Source organism: Aquarana catesbeiana, linkage group LG09, assembly GCF_042186555.1.
Source record: "Aquarana catesbeiana isolate 2022-GZ linkage group LG09, ASM4218655v1, whole genome shotgun sequence".
NCBI lineage: Eukaryota > Metazoa > Chordata > Amphibia > Anura > Ranidae > Aquarana > Aquarana catesbeiana.
This window is the reverse complement of record NC_133332.1, coordinates 27561314-27574606: the sequence shown is the minus strand read 5'-3', so window position 1 is coordinate 27574606 and position 13293 is coordinate 27561314. Positions and strand designations below refer to the sequence as shown.

The 13293-nt window shown below is 42.4% G+C and overlaps 1 protein-coding gene across 1 annotated transcript in view; it reads right to left on the bottom strand.

Moving 5' to 3' along the window:
- The window catches only part of LOC141107443 (uncharacterized), a 111456-nt gene that overhangs the window by 52503 nt on the left and 45660 nt on the right, over nucleotides 1-13293 (bottom strand). Inside the window, exon 2 of the mRNA XM_073598167.1 lies at nucleotides 2040-12272. Within this exon, the coding sequence (XP_073454268.1) occupies nucleotides 2040-12272 (10233 nt within the window). The remainder of the gene's footprint in view (nucleotides 1-2039; nucleotides 12273-13293) is intronic.

The following is a 13293-nucleotide window of genomic DNA, read 5'->3' as shown; positions in this document are numbered from 1 at the left end:
CCTGTAGGTGCTTGGATTAGGTAAATTTAGTTGTGGCTCACTGTAATCAGTGCAACTGTGTCTGATCGTTCTGGTCTGTTCTGTGTTTCAGTTGCTGCGGGATTGACTGCTTGCCCCCGGTTGGCCAGAAAATCATCTGGAGGTTAGTGGGCAGGAAGAGTCTAATCAGCTGAATATTTATGCAGCCCTGCCAAATCCCTGGGGAGAGGGAACTTTTTCTCTGAGGCGATCACAGCTGTTAGCCCCCTAGGCATCTGCCATGTGCCTGTGGGTTATCAAGGCCTCAGTGGAGCTAGCTGGAGGCCTACTTTGCTGAGAGTTTGCTGAAGCTGACTGAAGGGCTGTCATCTGAGGATTTAGTCTAGTACCATGGGGTGAAAGTGTCTGAAGTTTATTGGAAGGAGACAACCAATTTCCAATGACATTAGTGATTACAGACTGGTAAGAGAGTTCCTAGCAGTGGCCTCACTATGGGGGGGTGCGGCCTGCACCGGGTGACACCTGCCAGAGGGGTGACACCGGGGCCGCTGCTACACAGTGCACTATATTGTTTGCACTTGCAGAGCCGGAGCGGTGCGAGCAGGACACGCAGCCATGCGGGGGAGGCTGCCTATAACACTCCCCGTCATTAAATCAAGTGAAGCTGTCTCTCGGGGTTCTCCAATTTCTTCCGAGGCAGCCTGAGTTGGTGGGTGGAGCTGGGGGTGTGGCTGCCTCCTCCACTCCTCCCACAGACTCCTTCAATCTGGCTAATCCCACGGCTGAAGGAGGAAAAAGAGGCAAGGACACAGCAGCCGCGAGTGTCTTCATCTCTGCAGCTATGCTGTAAGTTACTGCACACTGTGACTACATAGAGTCCCAACCTGTCCCACCTCAATCTGCCAATATACCATCCTAACCTTCCCTATATCACCCCAAACTGTCCTATACCACCCTAACCTGCCCTATACCACCGCAAACTGCTCTATATTACCCTAACCTGCCCTATACCACCCCAACCTGCTTTAAACCACCCCAAACTGCCCTATATTACCTTAATCTGCCCTATACCACCCTAACTTTCCCTATACCACCCCAAACTGCCCTATGTTACCCCAATCTGCCCTATACCACCCCAAACATCCCTATATTACCCTAACCTGCCCTATACCATCCCAACCTGCTTTATACCACCCCAAACTGCCCTATACCACCCAAACTGCCTTATAATATCCCAACCTGCCCCATACCAACATAACCTGCCCTATACCACCCCAATCTGCCCTATACCATCCTAACCTGCCCTATACCCCTCCAAAACTGCCTATATTACCCTAACCTGCCCTATACCATCCTAACCTGCCCTATACCACCCCAAACTGCCCTATTTTACCCTAACCTGCCCTATACCATCCTAGCCTTCCACTGTACCACCCTATACGACCCTAACCTGCCACTATACCACCCTATACTATCATTTACAGGGGTCGGTTTGGGGTGCGTGACTGTGCACTGCCTGCAGGGAGCTGAGCAGGATAGACGGGGGTGACACCATGTTTTACCGCACCAGGTGACACCAACCCTAGTGATGCCACTGGATCCTAGAGACTATGTGCTGTTGCCTTCCCTCTTTTGCTAGAGTCGGTGGGTTTAAAGAGGACATTGTATCTGGTGTCCTGAGGAGCTCCGTCTATTTAATTCTTAGTGAAAGAACTTTGCTTGGATGTTCAAAGAGGAAGATTAAACTCCTCAAGTTGCTACTTGAAAGCTCAGTCCATCATTTACTTGTGCAAGGACTTGGCTCACAGTTCTAGAGGAAAAAGTTTAGTGTCCTCAAATTGTTTCTAAAGGTTACTGGAAAATCCTACCATTAACCACCCCCTATCTAAGTTCTCATTAAAGCATCACAATGCATACCGTTAAGACTGGTTATTGAATCTGAAGAGTGATTGGAACTGTATGCCTGGCTGTGAGGAAATTACTGGGAAAAGGATCCTGGCATCTACTAAACAGCATCTATGGTGGTAGCGCTACAAAAGTGTACAGATGGTTATACTTACTTTCTGTTGTCTGGAGTCCTTTACTGGTATGTGACAGGGTTGTAGACTCTGTTGTCCTCGATATCTCAGTACTCTGGCCTTCAGTTGTTATATGGGAAGATCCAGAAATTAAAGCTGAAGATGATTTTCCTGGTAGGGTGTGGAGTGTGTGTATAGTTTCCACAGTTGTAGAGCTCTCAGTCGTGGTGTGGAATGAATTCTCACTTATGGTAGGAGTAGATCTTTCAGTTGTGGTGTGGAATGTATTCTCACTTATGGTGGGTGTAGATCTATGAGAAGTAGTGTGGAACGTATGCTCACTTATGGCAGGCGTAGATCTCTCAGTTGTGGTGTGGAATGTATTCTCACTTATGATAGGAGTAGATCTTTCAGTTCTAGTGTGGAGCGTATGCTCACTTATGGTAGGCGTAGATCTTTCAGTTGTGGTGTGGAACGTATTCTCACTTATGATAGGAGTAGATCTTTCAGTTGTAGTGTGAAAGGTATGCTCACTTATGGTAGGTGTAGATCTCTCGGATGTAGTGTGGAATGTATTCTCACTTATTGTAGATGTAGATCTCTCCGTTGTGGTGTGAAATGTATTCTCACTTATGGTAGGCGTAGAGCTCTCAGTTGTGCTGTGGAATGTATTCTCACTTATGGGAGGTGTGGATACCTCAGTTGTGGTGTGGAATGTATTTTCACTTATGATAGGAGAAGATCTCTCAGTTGTAGTGTGGAATGTATTCTCATTTATGGTAGGCGTAGATCTCTGAGATGTAGTGTGGAATGTATTCGCACTTATGGTAGGTGTAGATCTCTCGTATGTAGTGTGGAATGTATTCTCACTTATTGTAGATGTAGATCTCTCCGTTGTAGTGTGGAATGTAGTCTCACTTATGGTAGGTGTAGATCTCTCCGTTGTGGTGTGAAATGTATTCTCACTTATGGTAGGCGTAGAGCTCTCAGTTGTGCTGTGGAATGTATTCTCACTTATGGGAGGTGTGGATACCTCAGTTGTGCTGTGGAATGTATTCTCACTTATGGGAGGTGTGGATACCTCAGTTGTAGTGTGGAATGTATTCTCACTTATGGTAGGCGTAGATTTCTCAGTTGTGGTGTGGAATGTATGCTCACTTATGGTAGGTGTAGATCTCTCGGATGTAGTGTGGAATGTATTCTCACTTATTGTAGATGTAGATCTCTCCGTTGTAGTATGGAATGTAGTCTCACTTATGGTAGGTGTAGATCTCTCCGTTGTGGTGTGAAATGTATTCTCACTTATGGTAGGCGTGGAGCTCTCAGTTGTGCTGTGGAATGTATTCTCACTTATGGTAAGTGTAGATCTCTCAGATGTGGTGTAAAATGTATTTTCACTTATGGTAGGCGTAGATCTCTCCGTTGTGGTGTGGAATGTATTCTCACTTATGGGAGGTGTGGATATTGTGGTGTGGAATGTATTTTCACTTATGATGGGAGAAGATCTCTCAGTTGTAGTGTGGAATGTATTCTCATTTATGGTAGGCGTAGATCTCTCAGATGTAGTGTGGAATGTATTCTCACTTATTTTAGGTGTAGATCTCTCAGTTGTAGTGTGGAATGTATTCTCATTTATGGTAGGCGTAGGTCTCTCAGTTGTGGTGTGGAATGTATTCTCACTTATGGTAGGCGTAGGTCTCTCAGTTGTGGTGTGGAATGTATTCTCACTTATGATAGGTGTGGATATCTCAGTTGTGGTGTGGAATGTATTCTCACTTATGGTAGGCGTAGATCTTTCAGCTGTGGTGTGGAATGTATTCTCACTTATGGTAGGAGTAGATCTTTCAGTTGTAGTGTGGAATGTATTCTCAATTATGGTGGGTGTAGATCTCTGAGATGTAGTGTGGAATGTATTCTCACTTATGGTAGGAGTAGATCTTTCAGTTGTAGTGTGGATTGTATTCTCACTTATGGTAGGTGTAGGTCTCTCAGTTGTGGTGTGGAATGTATTCTCACTTATTGTAGGTGTAGATCTCTCAGTTGTAGTGTGGAATGTATTCTCACCTAGCTTAGGTGTAGATCTCTCAGATGTGGTGTGGAATGTATTCTCACCTAGCTTAGGTGTAGATCTCTCAGTTGTAGTGTGGAATGTATTCTCACCTAGCTTAGGTGTAGATCTCTCAGATGTGGTGTGGAATGTACTCTCACTTATGGTAGGAGTAGATCTTTCAGTTGTAGTGTGGATTGTATTCTCACTTATGGTAGGTGTAGGTCTCTCAGTTGTGGTGTGGAATGTATTCTCACTTATGGTAGGCGTAGATTTCTCAGATGTAGTGTGGAATGTATTCTCACTTATTGTAGGTGCAGTTCTCTCAGTTGTGGTGTGGAATGTATTCTCACTTATGATAGGTGTGGATATCTCAGTTGTGGTGTGGAATGTATTCTCACTTAAGGTAGGCGTAGATCTTTCAGTTGTGGTGAGGAATGTATTCTCACTTATGGTGGGTGTAGATCTCTCAGTTGTAGTGTGGAATGTATTCTCACTTAGCATAGGTGTAGATCTCTCAGTTGTGGTGTGGAATGTACTCTCACTTATGGTAGGAGTAGATCTTTCAGTTGTGGTGTGGAATGTATTCTCACTTATGATAGGAGTAGATCTTTCAGTTGTAGTGTGGAATGTATTCTCACTTATGGTAGGTGTAGATCTTTCAGATGTAGTGTGAAATGTATTCTCACTTATCATAGATGTAGAGCTCTCAGTTGTAGTGTGGAACGTAGGCTCACTTATGGTAGGCATACTTATGGTAGGCGTAGATTTCTCAGATGTAGTGTGGAATGTATTCTCACTTAGTGTAGGTGCAGTTCTCTCAGTTGTGGTGTGGAATGTATTCTCACTTATGATAGGTGTGGATATCTCAGTTGTGGTGTGGAATGTATTCTCACTTAAGGTAGGCGTAGATCTTTCAGTTGTGGTCAGGAATGTATTCTCACTTATGGTGGGTGTAGATCTCTGAGATGTAGTGTGGAATGTATTCTCACTTAGCGTAGGTGTAGATCTCTCAGTTGTGGTGTGGAATGTACTCTCACTTATGGTAGGAGTAGGTCTCTCAGTTGTGGTGTGGAATGTATTCTCACTTATGGTAGGCGTAGATTTCTCAGATGTAGTGTGGAATGTATTCTCACTTATTGTAGGTGCGGTTCTCTCAGTTGTGGTGTGAAATGTATTCTCACTTATGATAGGTGTGGATATCTCAGTTGTGGTGTGGAATGTATTCTCACTTAAGGTAGGCGTAGATCTTTCAGTTGTGGTGAGGAATGTATTCTCACTTATGGTAGGTGTAGGTCTCTCAGTTGTGGTGTGGAATGTATTCTCACTTATGGTAGGTGTAGATCTCTCAGTTGTAGTGTGGAATGTATTCTCACTTAGCTTAGGTGTAGATCTCTCAGATGTGGTGTGGAATGTACTCTCACTTATGGTAGGAGTAGATCTTTCAGTTGTGGTGTGGAATGTATTCTCACTTATGATAGGAGTAGATCTTTCAGTTGTAGTGTGGAACGTATGCTCACTTATGATAGGTGTAGATCTTTCAGATGTAGTGTGAAATGTATTCTCACTTATCATAGATGTAGAGCTCTCAGTTGTAGTGTGGAACATAGGCTCACTTATGGTAGGCATACTTATGGTAGGCGTAGATTTCTCAGATGTAGTGTGGAATGTATTCTCACTTATTGTAGGTGCAGTTCTCTCAGTTGTGGTGTGGAATGTATTCTCACTTAAGGTAGGCGTAGATCTTTCAGTTGTGGTCAGGAATGTATTCTCACTTATGGTGGGTGTAGATCTCTGAGATGTAGTGTGGAATGTATTCTCACTTAGCGTAGGTGTAGATCTCTCAGTTGTGGTGTGGAATGTACTCTCACTTATGGTAGGAGTAGGTCTCTCAGTTGTGGTGTGGAATGTATTCTCACTTATGGTAGGCGTAGATTTCTCAGATGTAGTGTGGAATGTATTCTCACTTATTGTAGGTGCAGTTCTCTCAGTTGTGGTGTGGAATGTATTCTCACTTATGATAGGTGTGGATATCTCAGTTGTGGTGTGGAATGTATTCTCACTTAAGGTAGGCGTAGATCTTTTAGTTGTGGTGAGGAATGTATTCTCACTTATGGTGGGTGTAGATCTCTCAGTTGTAGTGTGGAATGTATTCTCACTTAGCATAGGTGTAGATCTCTCAGTTGTGGTGTGGAATGTACTCTCACTTATGGTAGGAGTAGATCTTTCAGTTGTAGTGTGAAATGTATGTCCACTTATGGTAGGTGTAGATTTTTCAGATGTAGTGTAAAATATATTCTCACTTACCGTAGGTGTAGATCTCTCAGTTGTGGTGTGGAATGTATACTCACTTATGGTAGGCGTAGATCTCTCAGTTGTGGTGTGGAATGTATTATCAGTTATGGTAGGCGTAGATCTCTCAGATGTAGTGTGGAATGTATTCTCACTTTTTGTAGGTGTAGATCTCTCAGTTGTAGTGTGGAATGTATTCTCACTTATCATAAGTGAAGATCTCTCAGTTCTGGTGTGGAATGTATTCTCACTTATGGTAGGTGTAGATATCTCAGTTGTGGTGTGGAATGTATTCTCACTTATGGTAGGAGTAGATCTCTCAGTTGTAGTGTGAAATGTATTCTTACTTATCGTAGGTGTAGATCTCTCAGTTGTGGTATGGAATGTATTCTCACTTATGGTAGGCGTAGATCTCTCAGTTGTGGTGTGGAATGTATTCTCACTTATGGTAGGCGTAGATCTCTCAGTTGTGGTGTGGAATATATTCTCACTTATGGTAGGCATAGATCTTTCAGTTGTAGTGTGGAATGTATTCTCACTTATCGTAGGTGTAGATATCTCAGTTGTAGTGTGGATTGTATTCTCACTTAGCATAGGTGAAGATCTCTTATTTCTGGTGTGGAATGTATTCTCACTTATGGTAGGCGTAGAGCTCTCAGTTGTAGTGTGGAACGTATGCTCACTTATGGTAGGCGTAGATCTCTCAGATGTAGTGTGGAATGTATTCTCACTTATTGTAGGTGTAGTTCTCTCAGTTGTAGTGTGTAATGTATTCTCACTTATCATAGGTGTAGATCCCTCAGTTGTAGTGTGGAATGTATTCTCACTTAGCATAGGTGTTGTGGTTGTGGTGTGGAATGTATTCTCACTTATGGTAAGTGTAGATCTCTCAGATGTAGTGTGGAATGTATTCTCACTTATTGTAGGTGTAGTTCTCTCAGTTGTAGTGTGGAATGTATTCTCACTTATCATAGGTGTAGATCTCTCAGTTGTAGTGTGGAATGTATTCTCACTTAGCGTAGGTCTCTCAGTTGTGGTGTGGAATGTATTCTCACTTATGGTAGGCGTAGAGCTCTCAGTTGTGTTGTGGAATGTATTCTCACTTATGGTAAGTGTAGATCTCTCAGATGTAGTGTGGAATGTATTCTCACTTATTGTGGGTGTAGTTCTCTCAGTTGTAGTGTGGAATGTATTCTCACTTATCATGGGTGTAGATCTCTCAGTTGTAGTGTGGAATGTATTCTCACTTAGCGTAGGTGTATATCTCTCAGTTGTGGTGTAGAATGTATTCTCACTTATGGTAGGCGTAGAGCTCTCAGTTGTGCTGTGGAATGTATTCTCACTTATGGTAAGTGTAGATCTCTCAGATGTGGTGTAAAATGTATTATCACTTATGATAGGCGTAGATCTCTCCGTTGTGGTGTGGAACGTATTCTCACTTATGGTAGGTATAGATCTTTCAGTTGTGGTGTGGAATGTATTCTCACGTATAGTGGGTGTAGATCTCTCAGTTGTAGTGTGGAATATATTCTCACTTATGGTAGGTGTAGATATCTCAGTTGTGTTGTGGAATGTATTCTCACTTATGGCAGGAGTAGATCTCTCTGTTGTAGTGTGAAATGTATTTTCACTTATCGTAGGTGTAGATCTCTCAGTTGTGGTATGGAATGTATTCTCACTTATGGTAGGCGTAGAGCTCTCAATTGTGGTGTGGAATGTATTCTCACTTATGGTAGGCATAGATCTTTCCGTTGTGGTGTGGAATGTATTCTCATGTGTAGTGGGAGTAGATCTCTCAGTTGTGGTGTGGAATATATGCTCAGTTATTGTGGGAGTAGATCTCTGACTAATAGAGTGGAATATGCTTTCACTTATGGTAGGATTAGATATCTCAGTTTTAGTGTGGAATGTATTCTTAGTTATGGTAGGAGTATATATCTCAGTTGTAGTGTAGAATGTATGCTCACTTATGGTAGGTGTAGATCCCTGAGTTGCGGTGTGGAATATGGTCTCACTTATGGTAGGAGTAGATCTCTCAGTTGTAGTGAAGAATGTATTCTCACGTATGGTGGGAATGGATCTCTCAGTTGTGGTCTGGAATGTATTCTCACTTACGGTAGAACTAGACCTCTGAATAGTAGAGTTCAATATATTTTCATTTGTGGTAGGAGTAGATCTCTCAGTTGTAGAATGAAATGTATTCTCACTTATGGTAGGAGTAGATCTCTGAATAGTAGAATAGAATATACTTTCACTTATAGTAGGAGTAGGTCTCTCAGTTGCAGTATTGAATGTATTTTCACTTAAGGTAGAAGTAGAGCTCTCAGTTGTAGTGTGGAATGTATTCTCACTTATTGTAGGCGTAAATCTCTCAGTTGCGGTATGGAATGTATTCTCACTCATAGTAGAACTAGAAATCTGAGTAGTAGAGTTCAATACATTTTCAGCTATGGTTGGAGTAGATTTCTCAGTTGTAGAGTGGAATGTATTCTCGCTAATGGTAGAACTAGCTCTCTGAGTAGTAGAGTAGAATATGTTTTCACTTATAGTAGGAATGGATCCCTCAGTTATGTTGTGGAATGTATGCTCACTTATGGTAGGAATGGATATCTCAGTCGTGGTGTCGAATGTGTTCTCACTCATGGTAGGAGTAGATATTTTGTTTGTAGTGTGAAATGTTTTCTCACTAATAGTAGCAGTATCTTTCTCAGTGACAGTGTGTAACGTACTCTCACTTATGTTAGGAGTAGATCTTTTAGTTGTGGTGTGTAATCCATTCTCACCTATGGTACTAAGGAATTCCTCAGTTGGGGCGTGAAAGTTATTCTGATTTATGGTAGGAGTAGGTTTTTCAGTTGTAGTGTTGAATATATTCTCACTTATGGTAGGAGTAGATCTCTCCTTTGCAGTGGGGAATGTTTTGTCACTTATAGCGGGAGTAGAACTCTCATTTGTAGTGTAGAATGTTTTCTCACTTATGATAGCAGTTGTTCCCCCAGTATTGGTGGTGTGTATGTTTTCAGAAACAGTTGGAGTGGTTTTCCCAGTTTCAGTTTCGTATGTATTCTCTGGTACATTTGGAGTAGACCTATTGGTTTCAGTGTGGTGTGTATTCTCGGGTACAGTTGGGGTTGGTCCCTTAGATTCAGAGTGGCGTGTGATCTCTGGTATAGTTGCAGTAGTTTCACCAATTTCAGTGTTGTGTGTATTCTCAGATACAGTTGGAGTAAGCCTCTCAGATTCAAAATGGTGTGTATTCTCTGATACAGTTGGAGTAGTTCCCCCAGTTTCAGTGTGGTGTGTATTCTCTGATTCGGTTGAAGTAGTTATAACAGTTTCAGTGTAGTGTGTATTCCCTGACTCGGTTGAAGTAGTTCCACCAGTTTCAGTGTGGTGTGTATTCTCAGTTACAGTAGGAAAAGGTTCATTAGATTCAGAGTGGTGTTTATTCTCAGACACAGTTAAAGTAGTTCCTCCAGTTGCAGTGTGATGTGTTTCCCCAAGTACAGTTGGAGTAGGTACCTCAGACTCAAAGTGGTGTGTATTCCTAGGTACAATTGGAGTAGACCTCTCAGTTTCACTGTGGTAAGTATTCTCAGATACAGTTGTAGTAGGTCCCTCAGATGCAGTGTGGTGTGTAATCTCAGGTACAGTTGGAGTAGTTCCACCAGTTTCAGTGTGGTGTGTATTCTCAGGTACATTTGTAGTAGGTTCCTCAGATTCAGAGAAGTGTGTATGCTTGGGTACATTTAGAGTAGACCTCTCAGTTTCAGTGTGGTGGGTATTCTCAGATACAGTTGAAGTAGTTCCCCCAACTTCAGTGCTGTGTGTGTTCTCTGGCACAGTTAGCGTAGGTCCCTCAGATTCAGAGTGAGGTGTATCGTTAGATATAGTTTTAATAGTTCCCCCAGTTTCAGTGTAGTGCGTATTCTCATGTACAGTTGTAATAGGTTCCTCAGATTCAGTGTAGTGCTTATTCTCAGATACTGTTGGAGTAGATCCCCCAGATTCAGTGTATTGCTTATTCTCAGGTACAGTTGTAGTAGATCCCTCAGATTCAGTGTAGTGCTTATTCTCAGGTTTAGTTGTAGTAGATCCCTCAGATTCAGTGTAGTGTGTATTATCAGATACAGTTGGAGTAGGACCCTCAGATTCAGTGAAGTGTGTATTATCAGATACAATTGGAGTAGGTCCCTCAGATTCAGTGTAGTGTGTATTATCAGATACCGTTGAAGTAGGTCCCTCAGATGCAGTGTGGTGGGTAATCTCAGGTACAATTGGAACAGTCCCACCAGTTTCAGTGTGGTATGTATTCTCAGCTACAGTTGTAGTAGGTTCCTCAGATTCATAGTAGTATGTATTCTCAGATACAGTTGGAGTAGGTCCCTCGGGTTCAGTATAGTGTGTATTCTCAGATACAATTGGAGTAGGACCCTCAGATTCAGTGTAGTGTATATTATCAGATACAGTTGGAGTAGGTCCTTCAGATTTAGTGTAGTGTGTATTATCAGATACAGGTGTAGTAGGTCCCTCAGATGCAGTGTGGTGTGTAATCTCAGGTACAGTTGGAGTAGTTCCACCAGTTTCAGTGTGGTGTGTATTCTCAGCTACAGTTGTAGTAGGTTCCTCAGATTCAGAGTAGTGTGTATTCTTGGGTACATTTAGAGCAGACCTCTCAGTTTCAGTGTGGTGAGTATTCTCATATACAGTTGAAGTAGTTCCCCCAACTTCAGTGTTGTGTGTGTTCTCCGGCACAGTTAGAGTAGGTCCCTCAGATTCAGAGTGAGGTGTATCCTCAGATACAGTTTGAATAGTTCCCCCAGTTTCAGTGTAGTGCAAATTTTCCAGTACAGTTTTAGTAGGTTCCTCAGATTCAGTGTAGTGCGTATACTCAGATATTGTTGGAGTAAATCCCTCAGATTCAGTGTAGTGCTTATTCTCAGGTACAGTTGTAGTAGATCCCTCAGATTCAGTGTAGTGCTTATTCTCAGGTTTAGTTGTAGTAGATCCCTCAGATTCAGTGTAGTATGTATTCTCAGATACAGTTGGAGTAGGACCCTCAAATTTAGTGTAGTGTGTATTATCAGATACAATTGGAGTAGGACCCTCAGATTCAGTGAAGTGTGTATTATCAGATACAATTGGAGTAGGTCCCTCAGATTCAGTGTAGTGTGTATTATCAGATACAGTTGTAGTAGGTCCCTCAGATGCAGTGTGGTGTGTAATCTCAGGTACAGTTGGAGTAGTTCCACCAGTTTCAGTGTGGTGTGTATTCTCAGGTACAGTTGTTGTAGGTTCCGTAGATTCAGAGTAGTATGTATTCTTGGGTACATTTAGAGTAGACCTCTCAGTTTCAGTGTGCTGAGTATTCTCAGATACAGTTGAAGTAGTTCCCCCAACTTCAGTTTTGTGTGTGTTCTCCGGCACAGTTAGAGAAGGTCCGTCAGATTCAGAGTGAGGTGTATCCGCAGATACAGTTTGAATAGTTCCCCCAGTTTCAGTGTAGTGCAAATTCTCATGTACAGTTGTAGTAGGTTCCTCAGATTTATTGTAGTGCTTATTCTCAGGTGCAGTTGTAGTAGATCCCTCAGATTCAGTGTAGTGTGTATTCTCAGATACAGTTGGAGTAGGTCCCTCGGATTCAGTGTAGTGTGTATTCTCAGATACAATTGGAGTAGACCTCCCAGTCTCTGGGTAATGTGTATTATCAGGTACAGTTGGAGTAGGTCCCTCAGATTCAGTGTAGTGTGTATTCTCTGATACAGTTGTAGTAGACCTCCCAGTCTCTGTGTAGTGTGTATTATCAGGTACATATGTTGTAGATCCCTCAGACACAGTCAATAAACTTCTCTTCTGGTATCTCATTTTGTTCTTATGTTCCCTCCAAACAAAGTGATCTGACATCCGTATCCCTTTGTGTCCATCATTTCTATTGGCTGGAAAGGAACATATAATTGTAAATTGGGATTATTTTGGGTTGATACAAAATAATAGTCATTAGTGACACAGAGTGAAATAAACACTTTGTATTGGATGCTCCAAACCCCTAAGCCATCCCAATTTTGATGAGGCTATCCCAGAATTGAAACTTTATCCATCATATCACATCTTATTGTATCCCCTTAGATCCTAATGTGGTCCTGCTGGACACTTCTTGGCCTTCACATAGAGGAGAGAAGGAAGCTTTCCTATGTTATCTAACATCAGTAGAGCTTCTAGTCTTCACAATGAATTATTTAAAGCTCTGTTGTCATCACACCTGTAAGGATGTACCTCCAAGACCAATGATATGGGTGGCCACTAAGTAGAAGGATAAGGGAGCAGATATAGCAGTCAAACACATACAATTGAATGTTGGGGAGTTATGTGACTGTGATGGCTTGTTTGTACTTTAACCACTTGATGACCAGTGACGTACCGGTAGGACGTTGGACTTCAAGTGGTTATACCGGCAGCTGCAGGCATCATCCCAATACCCTTTTTTTTTTAGAGCCGACAGTCAGCTCACTTGTAAAAGCAATCCTAGTGGCTAACTAGCTGCTGGATCGCTGTTACAAGCAGCGGGAGGGGACGTCCCCCCCTCCAACCACCTTTCGTGGCTTTATCAGGCTGTCTAGTCCCACCAGGACAGATCGACCATCTGGCGCTTCTGGCTTGCCATTCTTGGTGTGAATAAATGCTTTTTAAGGGCAGAGGAAGGAAAGAGTGCACAAAGAGTACCTGTCACATGCCTATTGCTGTCACAATTGGCAAAAGCGAACACACGTGTTGGTCCCACGTGCACGTAAACAGCGATCGTCCCACACATATGAGGTGTCACTGCAAACATCAGACCATGGGCAGTAATTCTAGCACCAGACCTTCTGTGTAAATCTAAAGTGGTAACCTGTAAAGGATTTTAAAGATTTGCCTATGGATAGTAAAATGTACGTTGTTTGTCACTGTTGCACAGGCGTG